This window comes from Epinephelus fuscoguttatus, linkage group LG1 (assembly GCF_011397635.1).
Source record: "Epinephelus fuscoguttatus linkage group LG1, E.fuscoguttatus.final_Chr_v1".
Classification (NCBI taxonomy): Eukaryota; Metazoa; Chordata; class Actinopteri; order Perciformes; family Serranidae; genus Epinephelus; species Epinephelus fuscoguttatus.
The window spans coordinates 26,923,347-26,945,138 of NC_064752.1; the positions used below are offsets into that span (position 1 = coordinate 26,923,347).

The following is a 21,792-nucleotide window of genomic DNA, read 5'->3' on the forward strand; positions in this document are numbered from 1 at the left end:
AGGAAGTGATGGTCTGACGCAGCTTTCGTCATTTCAATTGATAAAAAATGTAAGCCATTCAACACTGGCCTGTCAGGATACAGAAAAAAAATATCATCGTGCATGGGTAACATAAATAGTGTTTAGGTTATGCATCCCATAAAACACGAATGTAGAGAAACAGAAAAGCTGTTGGTATTAACAGAGAAACACATGAGAAAACCGTGAATGAGCATTAATAAATGAATAAAACTCATAATAAATACATGAACAATGAATGAATAATACAGTGACAGGGAGAAAAGAAGGACATTTCACATTTGAAGAGAGCAAATATGTTATTTCCCTCTACCAGTGATGTAAGACGTGTATGCACTTAGAAGGGTGATTCATATTCTTTAGTAATGCTAAACTAATGCTCATGATGGTTTAATGCATGGATTAATGCGGGTGGTATCATGAATTCCTGCTCATCATTAACAGATGATCAAGCTTCTATGACTTTAATGTTAAGATCATCAGGTAAGAAATGTTCATTCATAATTACTTTATACATAAATTGATATGCAAACAAAAGAGAGTTTATTTCAGACCCATGCACTTGCTCAGCGTCTCTGAAAGCTAAACAGCGTATTCTCATAGAAATATGAACTATTACTAAAGTATATGAGTTTTATCTTCATTACAAAGTGTTATCATAGAAGTGTCAGAAACCCACCTAAATACCAGTAAAAAATATGCATTCACTAGTTAAAGGGACAGTTCACCCCAATGTCAAAAACACATATTTTCCCTCTTAGCTGTAGGTATATTTATAAGTCTAGATAATTTTGGTGTGAGTTGCTCAGTGTTGGAGATATCAGCCATAGAGGTGTCTGCCTTCGTGTGTATATAATGAAACTAGATGGCACTCAGCTTATGGTGCTCAAAGTGACAAAAAATACTTAAAAAAAACTCAACAGCAATGTCTCTTGTCAGAAATCATGACACAGTTACTCGAGATAATCCACAGACTTTGTTGTGAGCAGTTTCATGTAGGAACTATTTTCTGTCTACCAAACTACACCCACTAACCGCATTACTGCGCAGAAGGAAGTGTGCATCTACTCATGGATGAGAGGCTAGTGCTCGACACTGTGAGATGTAAACATTAGTGGTGTCCTCTTTGGCTGAACGATAGCATTAGCTAGCTCAGTGGTGCTAGGTGAACAGTAGTTGCACGCTTCCTACAGGGTGGTGATTCCAACAAATCCTCACTCTGATCTTGTCACATATCGACATTTGGTCATGGACCTTTCACGTCCACATACAATGTGCAACGTACCCTGGGTGCGTTGGTTGTTGACGTTCTGGGATGCCATGTCAAGTTCTGCCTGTTACATGCATTGTCTTCTTTCAAAATACACTACTAATTTCACAGGAAATTTAACGTTTACATACGATAAACAATAAACACACATTGTTGGGTTCAGGCAACAAAAGCACATGGTTAGGTTTATGAAAAAAACAAATAGGGTTTGGCTTTATAATCTTACGGGACACGAACACCTCTCTCTCGGTTGAAAGTTGGTGTTTGTAAGACCCATCCACCATCCTTCCTGCCCACCCCAGTCTGACTTTCGGTGCCTTAACTTTCGTCCTTGTCCCGCCGTGTTTCCTCCGACGCTGCTGGGTGCCATTAAACTATAACGGCAACCAGCCGTGTATCATGCTGACATTTAAGGACTGCCTAAGTGCCGGATATTGACACATTTCGGATTGAGACTGGGCTCATGATTTAGTTGATGGGTGTAGTTTGGTAGAAATAAAATATCCATAAATGTTTATGTCTTGTGCCATCACGAGCACAAGTCTCTTGTCCATGAGTAGATGCACGCTTCCTTCTGCGCTGTGATATGATTAGTGGGTGTAGTAGAAAGAAAATAGTTCCTATATTAAACTGCTCACAACAAGGTCTGTGAATTATCTTAAGTAACCAGGTCATGATTTCTGAAAAGAGACATTGCTGATGAGTTTTTAAAATGTATTTTTTTCGTGCTTTAAACTGAGTGTCATCTCTACACTCTGCAACTCACACCAAAACAATCTAGACTGATAAATAGCCCTACAGGTAAGAGGGAAAATATGTATTTTGGGATTTGGGGGATTAATAGTAAGGTGTAAGCAAGACTTTAATGTTGTACTTGTATTTGGCCGAAATGGAATTAATTTTAGTAGCATTATTTTAATAGTTCAATCGACATGATTGCATCATATTTAATAAAATGATAGTGCTGTATGTTTTGTGTGTAAAAGCCTTATCTGAAAAGTAGCCACAGATGTCAAATACATGTGCATCATTACTGTATTTTACTCACTATCAAAACAAGAATTACATTATTAGTCATTAAATTCCTCTTTTGGGACAGAAATCCATTTTCTGAGAGAATACAGATGTAATTCTCTTCACAGATGACCACCCTCTAATGATTTCAGACCTACAGCTCTACCTCCCTGATCAAACTGTGGACTTGCACTGTGTGGTTGTTTCTCTGTTTAGACATTGGACATGCGACACGACTGCAGCAGACACAGTCACCCAGAGGATCATAAATCACGCACCATCCGCCAGAATTTTCTCTAATACCACCGAGATCGGGGAGGAAGATATTATCGAGAGGCAATTTTTCATCCCGACCCTATGGATTTATTTTGTCCTCCGTTCCCAAGTGTCGGCCTCCTTGGTTGTCTTAATCAGATGTGTTAGTCCACACTTCTCCCGTTGATGTTTCTTTCAATCTGCATTATTATTACATACATGTATCATATTGGGTCTGTTCTGAGTGATGATAAAGAACATAGGGGAGTAAACATGAGGAATTAAGTGGCTTTAAACTTTGTGAGGACAAAATCCTGTTTAACAAGCACAAATACAGTTTGACCTCACTGTGACCTCTACAGTGCATTTGAATCACAGCTCATATCTCTCTCTCTGTGACTGTGATGCCTCGTAATGCTGTTCAGACTGTGATTAAGTTTACCCGAAACCAAATACGTGTGAGTGAAACATCCAAGATGAGCTCAGGTTCTGATCTGTTTTCTCTATTTCTACAGCTGGTCCTGTCTTGGTGACGCTTTTGACGCACCTTCTTGAAGCTGACTGCTGGGAGCAGTTGCCACAGCAACCTCAGGATCATATGACAGACTTTGTCTCATCTCTGCACTCTCCTCTCTGCATTCCTCCCTCCATAAATTGATTTAGTTGGGGAACAACAAAATGCATTTGCAAACATCTACACACGAGTGACCTAAACTAAAACTATGGTGTCTAAAGGTTCTGTGGCACCCTGTAGACGACAGATAGAGTTAATATTTATTTAATCCAAATACTTCTTCCTCCCATTGTGTTTCCCCTCCTTCCTCAACTCTATTTTCATCTTGTTTTTGCAAGTTTAAGAAGTGTACATCAGATTAAAGATGGTCATTTGTAGTGTCTTCTCACCCCTTTTCTTGCATGCTTTTGGCACCTGGTTTCACGGGTAAAAAAATGTCTGATAGGAAATTTCTGACACAAAAGTGGAAGACATGTCTGAGACAGCACATTGCGACTGAAACAAGTCTAATGGGATCATATTCTGAAAAATCCAATAAGAGCATAACTGCGGTTACATTGTCTTCTTCCACAAACACTAGTGCTGAGGTGCTCCCGATCGAGCCAGTACAGCCGCAGCTGCTGCAGGGCATCTGCTAAGTGGACAGCAGTGTGTCACTCAGCGATACACTCACATAATTTTCAGGGCTTTTATTAAGCCTGCATCAGCAGCCTTGCAGGCCTGTGGGACTGTTGGCACAGCGGCGCTGCTGCCCTCTCTGGTTAGCAAATGACCAAACAGTCCCATCTGGGTTGGAGGAGCTGCAGCTTTGTTCTGCCTTCACTTACCCCGTGTCCTCTTACTCATACCTGCATTCATTGTACAACCTTTTTTTTTCAGCTTCACTCCCACTGTGATGATGTGCGTAGTTTGTGGGGGAGAGTATTTGTGTTCCCAAGGTCCGATGTTCCTCAGCTCAATATCCTTTTAGTATGACACATTAAGGAGACGTTTCAAAGGGTTTTACATTCTTACTAATGTCAAATGTTTGTTTCCTTGGATCAATACGTTGAAATCATCCACCTAAATAGGCTACTGATGCTATATTCTTTGAAACCTACACCCTCAATTTGTAGGGAAGACATTTTTCTGGACTTAAAACACTGACTTTTGTTTTGTTTTGTGACTGTGCAGATAGTTAGCCCTTACCAATCTCTCACAGTGCTGGTTTATATTAAGAGACATGCTCAAAACTCAACACAAGGCGTTACTAATGACTGTATAGGACCCATAGGCATGACTTTGTTTGTGGTTTGGTAAAAAAAACCCCAAAAAAACAGAGATTTGTTCTTGGTTCTTGATTAGGCTGCTTGTAGGCAAAGTGAGCTAATGTTAAAGCTAATGTCAGCATGCTAACATGTTTACAATGACAATGCTAACATGCTGATGTTTAGCAGGTAGGATCTAATGTTTACCAGGTTTAGCCCACTATCAGTGGTGTAGTGGTAACTGGTGAGGTGGGTGTACTGCTAGGTAGATATGTAGGTTACCGATGAGGAAGTGGGCATACTCTCCTGTGGCTTTTTAGCTGATAGGTGGGTATACTGTAACTGGATAGAAAAAGATGTGGGTATACCCCGTATACCTCAGTAGACCCTCCACTACACCACTGCCCACTATCTAAGTTTGCTAATTAGCACTAAACACAAAGTGGGCAAGAGCTGAGGTCGATGGGAACCTAAAAAAGATGGATGACATGACAGCTCTCCAAAAGTAATGCTGTGTTCCATCTACCTTGGAAGTCAAAGGTTGGATCTGGTCAGAAAACTAAAACATTGTTGGCAATAGGCCCATCAGTTCAAGCCAGGTTAGCCATTGTTAGCAATACCAGTTGATAAGAGCACATTACATGTGTTGTCCATGGATAGAAGTTGGACAGTGCTGTATGAACCACTAAACTGATGAGACACAAATAAGACAGAAGTGCTAATAAACAATATATTACTTCAGCTCTCACTGGTGTTGCTGAATGATGAGGTCAGGGTTGGTGAGGTTTCTCTTCTGAGTCAGAGATCCGACTTCAGGGGGCGTTCCGACAGTCAAGTGCACATGGAACATACCATCAGGCTCTGAAAGCTAAAGCTAATGATAGGAGGCTAACATGTTCACAATGGCGATGCTAACATGCTCATGTTTCACAGGTATAATGTTTACAATGTTTATCATTGTAGTTAAGCCTGTTAGCATGCTAATATTTGCTAATTAGCACTAAACACAAAGTAGGCTAGCTTAGAGCTGAGGCTGATGGGAAAGTTGAGCAGGTTCTTGGTCATAAGTCAACACACAATATGGGATGAATTCGATTTTTGACAAGATGATGTCGCTAGATGAAAATTTATTGGGTTATTACAATACATTCTGAGGGAGACAAGGGTGTAAATTTCAAGGCAATCTAACAAGTATTTTATTTATTTCACCTTAAACCACAAATGTTAACCTCATGGTGGCACTAGAGTAAAAGTCAGGGGATCATCAGAGTCAGAAGGAACATCCTCTGGGAACCATCAGTGTCTAATTTAATGGCAGTCCATCTCATAGTTGCAGAGGTGTTTTAATCGGGATCAAAGTGTTGGCCTAGTTGACAGACTGACATTACCATATGCAGCCTGACTAATAAACTCTGCATCTAAATCTAAATGTAACACCTCTAAAGGTTGAGTGACAGTATTTCCTGACGGGTGAATTTAACATTTGTCTTTGGCAAGATTTCCAGGCTGGGTGTTACTACAGTCATCTGTTTCACTTAGATTTTTCTATTAAGTTTATCTTGATCACATTTTTATCATCAGCGTCCTTTTCTCTGCTCCCTGTCACAGTTCCCCTGCACAGCGTCCTTCCTCCTGCTATAAAGAATTTCTCTTGAATCTTTACTTCAAACACCCTCCATGATTTCTGTTGTATCTCACGGTCCTTGGTGTCTGACGTCAGCACCCTGTCACAGCACATTTCCACTCCTCTCTGCTGTTCACCTTCAGCCGCCTCTAACTTCACATTGTCTCCCCACCGCTTTGCAGCACCCGCTTTCTTTTGTGCTCCCCTCCACGCCCACTTCCACTCACGTGCGCTCATGCATTCTGCATCTGCACCGCCACATCCGCCCAGTACTTTTCCTTCACTCCAGTCTCATTTATATTCCTCCCTCCCCATCTCTTTCCTCCACTCCCCTCCCTCCCTCCTGTTTCTCCCCTTGTGTTTTGTGCTGTCTGGGTCACTCTCAGCTCCTAAAAAAGATTTACTCTGCACTGGGCTCTGTGGTATCGCTTATATAGTCCATTATTCTCGGTACAAGCGCTTGAACAAACATAATAACATCTGCACTGTAATTCCTGCTGACAGCAAGCGAATGTGAACAGTTTTGACGGATGTGAATGGAGAAATCAAAGCGATCAATGACAGCCCGCGTGACATTGCTCTCTGTGACCAGTGCACTGATAATTAATTGAGGCTTGTTTTCTCCCAATGCTGCATCATCAGTATCATGCAAAACTTGTGCAAAAACATGTGAAACAAAAACAAGAAATTCTCATGTATTTTTCATCTTTCCCTGAGATGAAGAAATAAACAGAAGGCTTTCTAATCCATACATAACTTGGTGACACTGTCAAAGAACACTCAACAGTCTTGGCTCTCTGCTTTATCTGTCAATGCATCCTCACACTGCTGTAGCACCTTGTGTTTCCCAGAGTGCATCAGTGTACGGGGACATGCTAGTGTTGTGCAGGTGTTCACAGACAGTGGAGAAAGTGGGTCAGGTCGGGCTCTGAGACACACACACTGCAGTGCTCTGCTTTTCCGGCAACACTCCAAGATGATGTGTCTCTCTACACATGCAGGGTGTAATTAAAAACTCTCATACTGTACGAGGAGTCCTGTCATTAAATGAAGATGCAGTGAGAAACATAACAGACGAGTGCATTTAGAAACCCAAGGAGTGCTGTGACACAGTGTAGTGAAGACTCACAGTAGGTGGCTCTCATTTTTCACACACATGATGGGAAATCCATGAATGCTTGTGTACGGGTTTTAGGTGAGACAGGTGATGGATTGGTTGTCTTTTGGTTGGCAGAAACGCACACACAGGTCTGTTACTAAGCATCTGTCTCGCGTGAAAGCCAGGGGTGCAGTGGGTCAGGCCGTGTTGTTCACCTTAATGCGACGCACAAAAATAGAAACTCATTAAAAGCTGTTTTTTCCTCACTAATCCTGTGCAGATTTCCCCTTTGACAGCTCATTATCAAAAACCCTTGCATACCATTCTGTTTTTGACGGTTGTTATCTGATGAAACGCCTGTCTGTTGCAGTATATTCAAGGGTTCATATTTCAGTGAATTTGAGATTAACCCGTCTATTAGTATGTCACTAGAAGTGTTTCTGTGTGTAGCCTTGCTTCCTGTTTGTGTGAACAAGCACAGCAGCCTTAATAAGTTTGCCACCATTTTAAATGTAAGCACAATTTTGTTGACACGCTCTGCTGATGGATGAGAGCTCTGGTTGAGGACAAACAGCTGACCTGGATAGTGGGAAGAGATTTAAAGCGGGAACCAATTCCCCCCCTCACACTATCTTTATAGACACACTTAAACCCATTTTAATACTGGGTGGCAGATTGCCTTACTGGGCCTGCGCGGGGACATGTGACAGTCTATAGAGGAACTTCACCAGATGGTCTCGCAAAGAGGGGCCAGTCCAGCTCACGGGGTTGAGGGCAAAGCTTCTGTCCCCATTTTTTTGGACGACATAATCCTTTTAAAATACCCGAGGCAGCGGAGCACACTGCATTTTTTCGGAAGTACTGTTGGTGCAACAGTGTTGATGTAACTAAAATAAGGTCAGACTCAGTGAGACAAAGAAGGGATCCAGATTAAAAGTTATAAAGAGCAAAGATTTTAAACAAACATGACACATTTGAAACCAGGAGGGCGATTAAGTCATTTGTCGAAAAAATGATCAAAATGTGATTGTCTTTTATATGTTTTGGTTTGTGAATTTGTATATTCTGTGATAGCCTGCAAAGAAAAGTACATTTCATTTGGAGGGAAGTTTTAGTTTTTAAGAATCTCAGCAAGCCCAGATGAAACAATGAAAAACTAAGTCGAAGACACAGACATTTACACACACAGGTGTGTGTATATGTTGTGTGTGTGACAAAAGTTTCCCAATTGTCTGCTTTTTTGTCCATGAAGCAACAAAGTCTGATAATTGGACGACCACCTCTCCGCTTCCCCTGATGTCATGCAGGCTGTAATCCTACGCGTGGGAGCGCCCTACATACATGCCTCAGCATTTTTTTCCTGTGTATTTTCAATAATAATAAAAGTGCCCACACATCCAAAAATACTCCACTGACTGCACAGATTGCTGTAGTGTGGATGATGGCTGAGGCTTCAACACAGCTCTGGCTGGTGTGGTGTGATTACTGTAAAGAAAACAAGAGCAAACAAAGGTTAATTGAAATGGAAGCAAACTCAAGGTCGCCTCTTTAACTAATGCACTAATAACAGTGTTTATGCGGGCCCCTTGGCCAAGTCATTCTTGAAAAAGGGATTTTTAATCTCAATGACACTTATGCCAGGTTAAATAAAGGATATAATAATAATAATAATGATAAAAATATAATATAAAAGGAAATGAAATGGATGTTGGTAACATATGATATGGGAATAATAGCTGCTATTATACTTTTAGGATTTGTTTACAGGTACAACATTTTCAGTATGATGTTTATATTTGATGTGTGTGTGTTTTCGTGTATCGTCTTGTTCTGTACCAGTGGTGTTGTTAGTCCTGGGCATCCGAGGCTTCAGCCCTGGATGCTATATGAATAGCTCCAGATCTAAGGTAGGCTGTATATGTATTTTTAAACATATAGGTCTAATAATAAACATTTTAAAAAGCCCAATATCTAATGATGTGTCATTTTCTTCATGCATTAAAGAATGTGACATTGCTGTTTAAAAACACAAACTTTGGGTCCTCTGTGTCATTCAAGCAGTGCATTATGTGTGACCATGTGCAAGACAGAAAACAGTTATCACTTTACTGTTGCAGCTGGTAAAGGTGGAGCTCATTTTAAATGTTTTATATACTGCTGGATAATTAAATTTATAAAAAAAAAAAAAAATACACCATCATTTATTAGTTGATTTTATTTTGTATTAATAACAAAGTCTTCAGAATAATTAAAGCAGACCAATGAATGTGATGGACTAAAAAGTACAATATTTCCCTCTGAGATGTGGAGGAGTATATGTTTAAAGTAGTATAAAATGGAAATACTCAAGTACAGATGCCTCAAAATGCTCTAAATTATAGCAGTTGCAAAGTATTTTGTTTCTACTCAATACTGAAAAGTACCAATATTTTTTAACACCACAATCCTTAATTAATCTGGAAAACAGAATAAAAAAGAAATAGTTTTTGTGGGTAATAAGATACCAGAGTGCATTAAAAAAAGCATTTAAAATACAGCTTGTTCTCTACAGAGATCGAGGCTAAGACCCCAATGTCTTCAAATCCTAGAAATGCCCCTGTTCTGTATTTCTTATTTTGATTTTAACAGAATTTCAGTATTTGTGTTTGTAATACAAGTTATTTGAAAATAAACTGAAAGTAAATGGCACAATGAAATTTAACAAAGCTGAAATGTAAAAGTGTAAAGGATTCTGATGAGGAAACGTGTTTCATTTGAACAATGTTCAAAACAAATAACCTTTTTTTTTTAATAAATGCAAGTTAAAACGAGTTTAAAAAAATGTGTTTGTTTTGAACATCATAGAATCACATAGGACGCTTTGCTTTCTATTTAAGTGACATTGGTTTGTTCATGTTTTATTCAGAGTAATGGGATAATACTCATTACAGGTCAGAGGAGGTAGACTGGACACAGAGACACTCTGGCTGATGTTAAGTGAACAGGCTCACGTCACTACCTGCCAGCCACTGAGGACACTTCCAGTCAGTTATCAAGGTACAGAATGTTTTTGTTGTCCGTCTTTGTGCCTTACCCTCCTGTTTCAGTAACAAACTGAGGCTGATGTGGTTGTTAGGAGGAACTTCTCTGCCCCCCACTGGTGTAAATTTGGCAAACACGCCTCTGATCAGTATCCAGCAGGCTGACAGGAACACAGCTGGTAAACAAATAAAAGTGGATCCTGGAGTTTAAACTGTTTTTTTCTCTCATTGTACATACATAAGTTTTGCCTAAACAAATAAGTGAGACAGATAATAAATGAGAAACATACACACTGTGACTTTAAACAGCATCACCTGCCTGAAAAGATTTCTTTTGCATCTTTTCCAGTCTTCAATACATAATGTTAAGAATTACAACACCTAAAATAGTTCTTTCATTGGACAAAAGAGAAAAGTGGGAAAGCCTGCAGTATGCAGTGTATTTCATTTGCAGTTCATATTCATCCCATAGTGACTGAAGCCATACATTTAACACTGTTTTCCTGGCATGGAAAATCAGTGTTGGGAAGGTTAGCCTACTTTTGAAATGTAATAGGTTACAGATGTAATAAGTAACGCAACTATTCTACTTACTTCATCAAAGTAATGTAACTTATTACAATTTGATTACTTTTTCAACAAATGTTTTAAACTGAGCAATGAAGCTTGGAAATGTCAGGAAATAGGCTCTGCCCAAAAAAAAAAAAGGGCATTCCTGCAAAAAGATGCAAAGCAACAGAATTTATAGTTTATTCTACATACTGAAGAGAATATATTCATGTGTGTCCCTTTCCTTATCACTTGGAGTACGTTTTTTCCCCAGTAACTGTAATAGATTACAACATTGCAGATAAAGTACCTATAATTTATGCTGAGAAAGAGTGTACTGTACACTTTCATACACTAGTTGTAAAGATCTAAAGAGTTCCTCAGCACTTTTGATACATGCATCTTATTGTATCTAGTGCGGACATGCTATAAACTTGTATTACTTACACACAACACAGCAGGCCCCTGACAAGGCCCTGGTCTGCTATAGGCTACCTCATGCACAAATGCAAACAGCTGGTTAAATCCTTTTTACATCCCTTCTCCCACTGTAAATTATAATCAGAATAAGGTTTATTGCCAAGTTGCTTTTTTCTAACAGGAACTTACTTTGGTGTTTGGTGCATATAATAAACATGTTAAGAGGAAATACAATTAAATGCAAAGTACTACAACAGTGAAGAACATAAATATAGAATAGAAAAATTACAATAATAATGTGAAAAAAGTACTGTAATGTAAAAATATGTTCAATATAACTGTTTCTGAATAAGAACGTTGTACAGTTTTGTGCAGGATGTGCAAAAGTTGTAGAGAATATGTGCAATGTACGGGTGTAATCCAGGATGTGCATTAATGTAACCTGTGTTGTTTTCCTGCCATGTATTACACAACACTGTCAGACAGTGTCCTTACTTGAAGGTCACCGTGCAGCTTAAACAAATACTAGAGCTGTAAATGCTATCCCAGCCCTCTTATGCTATACTTTAATGCAAGCTAAATCAGCTCATACTGCGTTTTTACTCATATTTATTCATTCAGGGCGAAGATTAGATTTATCTCAAACGATAACTTCCGTTTTTTTAGTCTTTTCCTGTTACTCTAGTTTGTCACAATCATTATCTTTCTGACGTTTTTACACCAACTTCTGCCTTCGGGACTGGACTCTGACCCCACAGCACAGCCGCACCCTTGTTTATAATAGGCGAAAACACTTCCTGTTCACATGAGTGACAACCCGCTCAGCCAATCACCGTCTTCTACAGGCACGTAGGCGGGATTTCCGGTACAGTCGTGCAAGTAGTCCAACATGGCGGTTACGTTGCTCGGTTGAGAGTGTAGTGGAAACCGCGCACAAGTTAAGATATTCAGATTATATTTCAGTGGCAGGGAGTGCATTTAAACAGATTAGTGTGTGTAGACGGCAGTTATCAGCTATTGGAAATGAAGGGGAAAGAGCGGTCGCCGGTGAAGAAACGCTCCCGAGCGCCCGATGATGGCAGAGACCGAGGAGGAAGCAAGAAGACCGGATCCCTTTCGTCGGTCGGCAGCAACAACGGCAACGGTTCAGCTCATGGCGGCACTTCATCCAGGAGAAGTTTACACAGTGAGAAAAGAGACATGAGGGATTTGGACGGGCACAATTCATCCAACAGGACTGGTAGCGGCTACGACTACGGAGTGGTTTCGGGGAACAAGTCGTACGGCGGCGCTGACATCGACGCGGAAACATCCAGGTCTGGTTCACGCAGCGAGCCGCGGCCTCCGTCAGCTCCTGAAAACGAGTACAAGACTCTCAAAATAAGTGGACTGGGCAACCAGCTGAACGACGAGGAGATTGAGGACGGACTGTTTCACGAGTTTAAAAGGTTTGGTGATGTGAGTGTTAAAATAAGCCGAGAAAACGACGACAGAGTGGCGTATGTGAACTTCAGGAGGCCTGATGACGCCCGGTCGGCTAAGCACGCTCGCGGGAAGCTGGTGCTGTACGACCGGCCTCTGAAAATTGAGACAGTGTACACGAACAGACTCAGGAGCCGCTCCCCTGTTTCAAAAGACAATTTCTCCCCAGGACACAGACATCTCCACTCTCAGCGACCTCTGTCTCCCACTGGTATGGGCTATAGAGACTACCGGTTACAGCAGTTGGCGCTGGGCCGGCTCCCCCCTCCTCACCCTCCACCTCACATAAGAGATCTGGAAAGAGACAGAGACTTTTCTGTGTATGATGCCAGGAATAGACCCCCGTTCATCCCTGAATGTGCTGTTTACCGCGAGGAGGACCTGATGACCCCTGAGGATGACCAGAGGGCAAACAGGACGTTGTTTCTGGGCAATCTGGACGTCAGTGTGACGGAGAGCGACCTGAGGAGGGCGTTTGACAGGTTTGGAGTGATAACAGAGGTGGACATTAAGCGGGCGGTGAGAGGCCAGAGCAACACCTATGGGTTCATCAAGTTTGAGAATCTTGACATGGCTCACCGTGCCAAAGTGGCCATGTCAGGCAAAGTGGTAGGCCACAACCCAATTAAAATTGGATACGGTAAACCCACGCCCACGACCAGGCTGTGGGTGGGAGGCCTCGGACCCTGGGTTCCACTCGCTGCACTGGCTAAGGAGTTTGACCGCTTTGGCACCATCAGGACTATAGACTACAGAAAAGGTGAGGTGTGGGCTTATATCCAGTATGAAAGTTTGGATGCTGCTCAGGCTGCATGTACTCACATGAGAGGCTTCCCTCTCGGCGGCCCTGACAGGAGACTCAGAGTGGACTTTGCAGACACAGAGCACCGCTACCAGCAGCAGCAGTATGTGCAGCTCCCCCTCCCCCTGCCACATTATGACTTTGTTCCTGAGCCCTTTGCCCACCGCCTTACAGACTCAGTGAGAGTGAGGGAGAGGTCTCCTCCAATTCCCTCTCGCTTCAGAGACAGAGATCCCTACTCCAGTGCTGAATGGTCCGGCATGGGTGTCCATGAGAGGATGCGAGGCTTTGATCCCATCGATCGCCTGGACAGGCGTTCCCATGACACCTGGACAATAGAGCGTGAGTTACAAGGCCGAGAGCTAAGCCGCAAAAGGAGACATTTGGATGATGGCAGTCGGCTGGATCATTCACCTGACAGCAGTGATTTTCGTCGTCATGGCAGCTCATTAGAGCGCAGCCCAGGAGGGAGCAGCCGAGATGGGGGACGCTACAGTGACCCTGAACGCCTGCCTCGCTCTGGTAGAACCTCACCTGTCAGAGAGCGCCAGAACGCTGGCTTTGGAGACAAGAGAAGAAAAACTCTTAGCCCAGCTGCTCCAGGTTTTTCTTCTGAGAAAGACCGCAAACACAAAACCAGTGACTCATCTAAGAGCCCAGCAAAGAAGGAGGATCGCTTAGAACATCCTTCTTCCTCCTCTTCCTCCAAGTCTGGCCAGCAGTCAAAGCCAGCAGCTGGAGGACAGAAACTGAGTCAGGTCTGGCAGGGTGTCCTCCTGCTGAAGAATAGCAGCTTTCCCACATCCCTGCACATGTTGGAGGGGGACATGGCGGTGGCGACCAGTCTGCTGTTGCAGGGCTCCGCAGGGGAGCAGTCATCCCAGCTGAAGATCAGCCAGCGCCTGCGTCTGGATCAGCCCAAGCTGGAGGAAGTTTCTCGTCGCATCAAGGCCGCCGGCACCAACGGATACAGCATCCTCCTGGCCGTGCCCGGGAAATCTGAAACCGCAGGGGTTCAGGACGCCAGCAGCTCAGCAGAGAGACCACTGAAGAACCTGGTGTCCTACCTGAAGCAGAAGGAGGCGGCCGGCATCATCAGCCTCCCTGTGGGGGGCAGCCGTGACAAGGACCACGGAGGAGTCCTTCACGCTTTCCCCCCATGTGAGTTTTCACAGCAGTTTGTGGATGCCTCTGCCAAAGCCTTTGCCAAATCAGAGGACGAATACATGGTGATGGTCATTATCAAAGGAGCGTCATGAAAAAAAAAAAATCCAAATGTGTTTTTTCACACTCATGATTTGTTAAACTGTGAGTTGTAAAAACAGGGAGAAGTAATGACAACAAAACAGAGTAGCAGAAAAAGTTAGGGGTCTGATTTTAAGTTCCCTAACCTGCATGGTAGCTTGTATCTCATCCTGTTGAAGGTTTGAAATGAAAGTCACATTGAATTGAGTACATTTGATAAACTGATGGATTTGAATATCAACACAGGTGACATGCAGCTTTCTGCTACTTAGTTATCAGATAAATGTGCATTACTTGAAGGGTACTCTGCTGAAAGTAATTCAGAGCAAGCTACAGTTCTGTGAATCGATACTCTATGTTGCCTTATCTCATTTAAAAAGAATCCCCAGTTCCTTTATATCATTTCATCCAATGCCTGCCTATAACAAAAAAGAATTTATGATCCAAAACAGAGTATTTTGCTTTCATTTTATCTGTACTCAGCATAGATTTAACTGGCCAGTGTTGACATGTTTGTAGTGCTATAATGTTTGTCCAGCCAGCCTATGAAAGAATTAAATCAAAGTCATGTACATATGATTTAGGAAATATAACTATTTGCTCTAAAGCTTTACCCATTGCTCATTGATAGGCATATTCCAGATGTGCATCTGTATTACTTCTTTTGCTGACCAAGTAAACATTTTGATTCAAAGATTCATTACAACAGCTTTTCTGTTTTTGTCAGTTTTGGCCAGTTTTGCTTAAAACTAAAGATAAATGTGGAGATAACTTTTGCAGAAGGGCATTAATGGTTATAGTAGAGTTCATTGACATCAGTGCTCCTTTCTGAGCCACATCTTGAGGTTTATGTGACCTTGCAAGGTACTGTTGTTCCTGTCTGTTTCACAATTTTCACTAAGCACTGGTATGTAGGGGTGGAAACAAGCAGCAATAACCTGTGTGTTGTAATGCAGCTCAATACAACAGCCGCGCAAAGAATACTAAAGTTCGTTCTGTTTAGTTTGTGTTGAAATAATGTTAAAAAATGAGGTTTTAAGCTCTGTGTTTATGTCTGTATTGAGCTGCATTATGTTGCTTGCTTTAGGGACCAGATTTATGATTATTTTCATTTTATGATTAAGTCACCATTCTTTGATTTTTTTTTTTTTTTGGTTTGTAAAACATCAAAAATAGTGAAAAACATCAATATTTTTTCCTAAGGTGATGTTTTCATGTCTTTGAACAGTCTTTTCTGGTCCTTCTAACAGTTCAAACCCCAAAGATTTTTAGTTAATCATGATGTTAATCAAGGACAAGCAACAAATCTACACATCTGAGAAGCTGGAAACATAAAATGTTTGGCAACTTTGCTTGAAAATTGACAAATTGATTGATTAACCAATTATTGAAATTGTTGCAGATTAAGTGTCTGTCGGTCTGACTAATAATTTCGGCTCTAACAATGGAGTATCTCAACAAAACTGAAATGTGACAGCTGTGCAGAACTAATGGAGGATGTAGGTTTGTTGTTTTGAGTGACATTATATTTTACAGGGTTGCTTTTGTGTCCACCCCTTTATATTGTACATTTATTGGCGTCATATTCAGTTTGGCTGAACATTCAATTCTGTTATAACCCACTACTGTAGTGACTACCCCAGCAAAGCATGTACTGTTTAAAACAAAGCTGTAACGTATAAATTAAGAGCTCTATGTATGCCATGCACATCCCTAATGACTGATCAGGAGTCTGGAAGTAGAAAATGTTGCTATACAATGAGTGGACTTCTGAATGAAAGTGAGGAGAGGAGGCCGACCTCTGTGGCCTTACAAGCTTTCCTCCGAAAGGACTGTTAATGATTGTTTTTCATGCTTTGATTTGAGTACTGTGTTTCAAATGGAAAAAAGAATTAATTGTGCTGTATACTCAGGATATCTGGAGAGAGAAATGGAGAACGTCAGTGCTCATGGGCCTAAGAAGTATACCTAACTGTCAAAGTGCAACATGCACTTGATAGATTTTGTCTCAATAAATTTACTCTTTCGTGGGAAACACGAGTGCCTCGGAAGACAACTTTTGTGACCTTTTCTGTTCTTGGAGTTGTCTATCAAACTCTAAGGGCGTTATCACTTTGACAGCAGGAGCCTTCGCAGCAGAAAAAGGAGAGGAAGTGTGAGAATCAGTGGGAGGTCAGCCTCTCTGTTCTGTGTTTTCATTTTGTTGATCATCATTTGTTTGAATGACCTCTTTGTGAAGAGCTTCATTCACGTTGAAATTTGGCCATACTAGAATACTTTAGTCGCTGTATCTCTTCAGATGTGTGGCTTCAGATGGTCCTCAGACCGCCTGCTTTGTCACTCTCCAAGCTTTGCCAGAATCACCGGGGTCGTCTCCACCTCTCAGCGGAAGCACAGCGGCGTTCAAAGGCCCCGGTCTTCTCTGTCATCTGGCTCCAGCAGCACACAGAGTATTGTTTCAGCATGTGCAGCAGCTCGAGAAGGAGCAGAGTTCATTTGTGTAGTTGCTTATTGTTCTTTCATCGGAGTTCTGAAGAAGATCTCTGTGCTAGGGCCAGACTTCGAACGCGTCTCATCCTGTGTCGGAGAAGAGGTTGAGACGGTGACACAGCATCTGCTTTATTTGCCTTAAAATGGAAAGGAAACACAACAGAGGAGAACAGATTGACAGAGTCCTGTGCAGGGAATCATTATCTTTAGCTGATATGTTGATTTACACACTTTTTAACTGCATATGAAGGTGAAGAGTATCCTGCTATCATTGAGTCAGGATGTTTATCACCAAGACGCTGCTGTTCCTGCTCATTGCTGCTTCACCTCCAAAGAAAACGGACCTGAGCAGCAGCAAGTGTCCACACGGTGCCATAACTGGATTCAAGGCTTCCAGGAGCTGTGAAAGGTTTGAGTCTCACCCTGGCTGCACCTCCTCCTGGTCCACAGGTACAGTATAGAGATGGCCTCAACTACTGACGCAGGTACGTATTAAAATGTGTGAGACTCCCACAGACACATTAGGCCATATTCAAAAGCTAATTAGAGGATAAAAAGATAAACTACTAAAACTGTGATGTCCCTAGAGTAAAAACAAAATTAATACACACTGCCATGTTAAGCAAATATATCAGTATCTTGGGACTTTACCTTTTGCTTACTCAACTTTCTAAGGTATATTCTGTCATGACTTTTGACACTTGTGTAGTTGTCTAATTACAAAAAGAACCTGCAGTGTTGGTCACAAATGCACCAGCATCAACTATCTCAACAATAAAAGCAGCTACACAAGTCAGTCATGGTTGTGGTAGAGGTACTCAGGCCCTTTTAAGTTATCAGAGCAACAGTATATTTTATTAGGTAGTCATATGTTTTGTATTATCTTAATCTGCAAATTAACCAGTAACTATATAAAATGTAAACTTGTCTTCCACCACTGGTTATAGGTGAATATCAATAAGTAGCATCATAATAAATCTTATAGACATAAAAAACTAAATACTCTGCTTGAGTAACTGACACATTCATCTCTGCAAAATGATGTTCCGTTAAAAAGAAAATATGACTTAATGTTCCAAACATGCCAAAACTGCATCAGCAAACAGGAAGAAATTTAAGATGGTGAATTGAATGTTTGTTAAAAAAAATTGGGCTTCAAGTTGTCACCTGTTTTTACGTTAAAGCTTTCTGGGCAGAAAAGTTTTTGATCTGTAGTCTTGCACTCAGTGAAAACAATAAGAGTCATAAATGTTATGATGGGTGCTAATCAGGGGACAATTAATTTCTTCATACAGTGGGTCGTAATCAGTCATACATCAGATGTGTGAACTTTGCCACAGATTCACAGTTTTGTTAATACAAACAGTGAGTGTAATCTGTTTGATGAGAGATGTTAGGATGCTTATGTAAACAATAAGGGTGTGTTCAGTGAATATAACGGTGCCTGCAGCTCACTAGAAGCCTTCAAATGTCTTCAGTTTGATAAATATTGGGCCTTAAAAGTCATCAAACAGAATTAAAATTGAATTTGTGAGGTTCGAGTGCTACAAACATTTTATCTTATCACCTTAATCAACCTTTTAATTTCTTGTAGTCACAATGAGTTACGCTCTTCTGTGTGAAAGTCACAATTTCTGATGTCATAAAGCTTTAAACCTACCACTGGACCCAATGCTGTCCTTCTACTTCATACCTGCAATCAAAATGTACATTAACCTAACTCACTACTACTTACCTGCAATGCCTAAATACTAAAAAGATGATTTTTCCAAAAATCTCTTAAATTTGGCTAAAAAAAATTCTAAAAACGACCTTAAAAAAGTATTAAGTGAGGGTTACACAGTAAACGTGCATTACCCTGCCTAAAGCTAAAAACTAGAAACAGGAGAGCTGAAACATGAGTCAGGGTAAGATAATGATTAGTTAATTGATGACATGCTGACCGAACCATAGGAGTTAGTGAGGTTATACTTAATTTTTACTCAGTACCTGTTTGCTGAACGATGTTTTGCAACACAGTCGGCACCTACTTCACAGTTCTTAGTTCGTCCTCTGATTTTATCTTCCAGTGGTAACAAGCTTAAGGACTTTCTTCCTGTTTCCTGTGTTTTAGAAAATAACTCGACATGTGATTTTGACAGATGGTTCTCAGTGAACTGAATGAGTTTCTAAAAAAAAGGCACCTGTAAACAGCCTGTGCTGTATTTATTGAGCTGTAGAGTCAAAATTAGATACACTTTCTATCATTTAAGCACTTTTTATAAAAAGAATCTCCTGATCTTGTATAAAGTGTCCTTAAGAAAATTCACAAGAAATGTTCTGTGCAGTGGTGGAAAGTACATTTACTCAAGTACTGTGCTTTAGTACGATTTGTAGGTACTCATACTTTACTAGCATATTTCCATTTTATGCAGCATACTTTTATACTTACACTCAACTAAATCTCAGAGGTAAATGTACTTTGTGTGCACTACGACAGGGTGTGTTACTAGTTACATTTCAGATTCAGATTAATAATACAAAATAGGCTAAGATAAGACTTGGAATAAAATTCACAAACTCCTCAGCAGTGTTGAAAATACTTAAAATTAGCCACACCTTTACCAGCTGTAACATTAAAGTGAAGTACAAAACAAAGGCATCAACAATTATAATCCAATTATATTAAATAGTATTATTAATATTACTCTGAAATGGGCAATTCTGCATAACGGGAAATATTGTACCTTTACTTAATCTTATGATTCAATAATCGGGGGCCCTTCTGTGTGGAGTTTGCATGTTCTCCATGTGTCAGTGTGGGTTTTCTCAGGGTTCTCCAGCTTCCTCCCACAGTCCAAAGACATGCAGGTTAACCGGTGATTCTAAATTGACTCTAGTTGTCTGTCTCTATTTGTCAGCCCTGTGATAGTCTGGTGACCTGTCCAGGGTGTACCCCACCTCTTACCCAATGTCAGCTGGAATAGGCTCCAGCCCCCTGCGACTTTTAACAGGATAAGCGGTTATGCAAAATGGATATAATATACAACATATAGTATAAAATATAGTATACATTATTCTGAAATCAACCAATGTGCACAATGAGTACGCTGATTTCTGGTACTTAAGTATATTTTGATGCTAATACTTTTGTACTATTACTTGAGTCAAATTTTGAAACAGGACTTTTACTTGAAATCAGTATATCTGCACTGTAGTATTGCTACTTCACTTCAGTGAAATATCTGAATCCTTCTTCTGCCACTTATTACAGTATGTGTGATATACAGCAGTGCTGTTTGCCTGAGTGAAGGTTTAACCTCGAGATCATTATGTGATAATGAATGCAGTATGTGCTGTAACTGTGTTTTTCTTTGTTTTCATGACTTTTTTGACTTAACAGTGTTCAGACATTTTTTGAACACACCCCTCTTTGTCCAGTCTCTTGAAAAGCTCATATTAACCTGCAGTGTGACTGAATGAGCTCTGTGCAGCTTCAGTGAACAAGTTGTTGCACAGGGAAGGAATTCATCAGACAAGAGAAACTGTACCTCGGTGAGTACAATTTAAATTAGTTTGAAAATTTGCACCTTGTAGTATTTTATATAAATAATGTCAGTGGCATTTGTGATTGAATAAAATCAGCTCTTTTAGAAACACATTCTGAGGTTGTGTGTTTTTTTTCATGACATCCTTCCTGTTTCAGTGTGTGAGAGCGTTCAGTGATAATGAAATGACAGGTTGTAGCTGAGTGGTCTCTGTCCTCTAGAGGGCAGAGTTGGTCAGCCAATATTAAACTTGCAGAGCACACGAACAGAATACATGCTTGGAGGGGGAAATGATACAGTATCAGTGGTTTTTTTTTATATATACAAGTAATGTGATAAGCTTATCCAGTTGATTTATGGTTGACAGGTGAGGAATTTTGTTATGAGAAGTTGAACTTCTTTCACACTAATGTCAATAACATTTGGTTCACAGGCTTTTAGTCTTTTATCATTTAAAAGCCACTAGAGTAGCGAGATTGTCTTCTCCAGTGTGAAAGAGCTCAAATTAAAAAGTGATTTTTTTTTTTTTTATCAAAGTCAGCAACACAGACAGCGGGACCTTTTCAGTTGTTGTATTCAGTAACACTTTACATTTCTTTCCTCTAAGTACAAACTATAGATGAGAAAAGTCAGCAGAAACTCATTCAGAGTGCCAACAGGGAAAGGTCAAAACTCACTGTGCCTCCACCACTTATATAACCTACATACCTGCGCCTGCCATGGGAGAAGGTGCTGAAATCAAATTGCAGGTTTATGTTGTCTGACAGATCAAATGATGGGAGCACTTTTTAACCCCTAACTGTCTGCTAAAATTCACTTAATGTACTTCATTTTAAATTCATTGATCTGTCTTTTAAAACCAGATGTCAGACTAATAAATCAAATAGTTTAATGAAACTAAAGAAAGTGTATTTCCATCAGTAAGGTTTAAACGTAATGGTGTAAAACAGGCCTGCAAATATGCAGCACACTGTCATCCATAACTCTGTACTTACAGTCTGAATGTCAGTGTATCTTAAAATGGCATATAAAAGACGTTCTCTTTATTATTCAGTTCATTATTAACAGAAACAATCAAAGGAACGGTCAAACTCATTATATAGCAATTTATATTCAACACACTGTTAACACATGACAGTTTGTTTTATGTTAGCGGGGGATGTGTTGACTTTTAATACTGATTTCTGGTCCAAGCCAACAGTAATTAGATAAGTGA

The 21,792-nt window shown here is 40.6% G+C and overlaps 1 protein-coding gene across 1 annotated transcript; it reads left to right on the forward strand.

Annotated features, from left to right (window-relative positions):
• The first annotated feature begins 11,905 nt into the window (after nucleotides 1-11,905).
• On the forward strand, nucleotides 11,906-20,675 carry LOC125887999 (RNA-binding protein 15-like). Its single transcript, XM_049575160.1, has one exon. It carries the CDS (start codon nucleotides 12,054-12,056, stop codon nucleotides 14,571-14,573), a length of 2,520 nt encoding a protein of 839 aa, XP_049431117.1. The 5' UTR covers nucleotides 11,906-12,053; the 3' UTR covers nucleotides 14,574-20,675.
• Nucleotides 20,676-21,792: the final 1,117 nt, after the last annotated feature.

What these genes read in the sequence shown, in the direction of transcription:
- LOC125887999 (XM_049575160.1), top strand. Translation starts at nt 12,054, where the DNA reads ATGAAGGGGAAAGAGCGGTCGCCGGTGAAGAAACGCTCCCGAGCGCCC.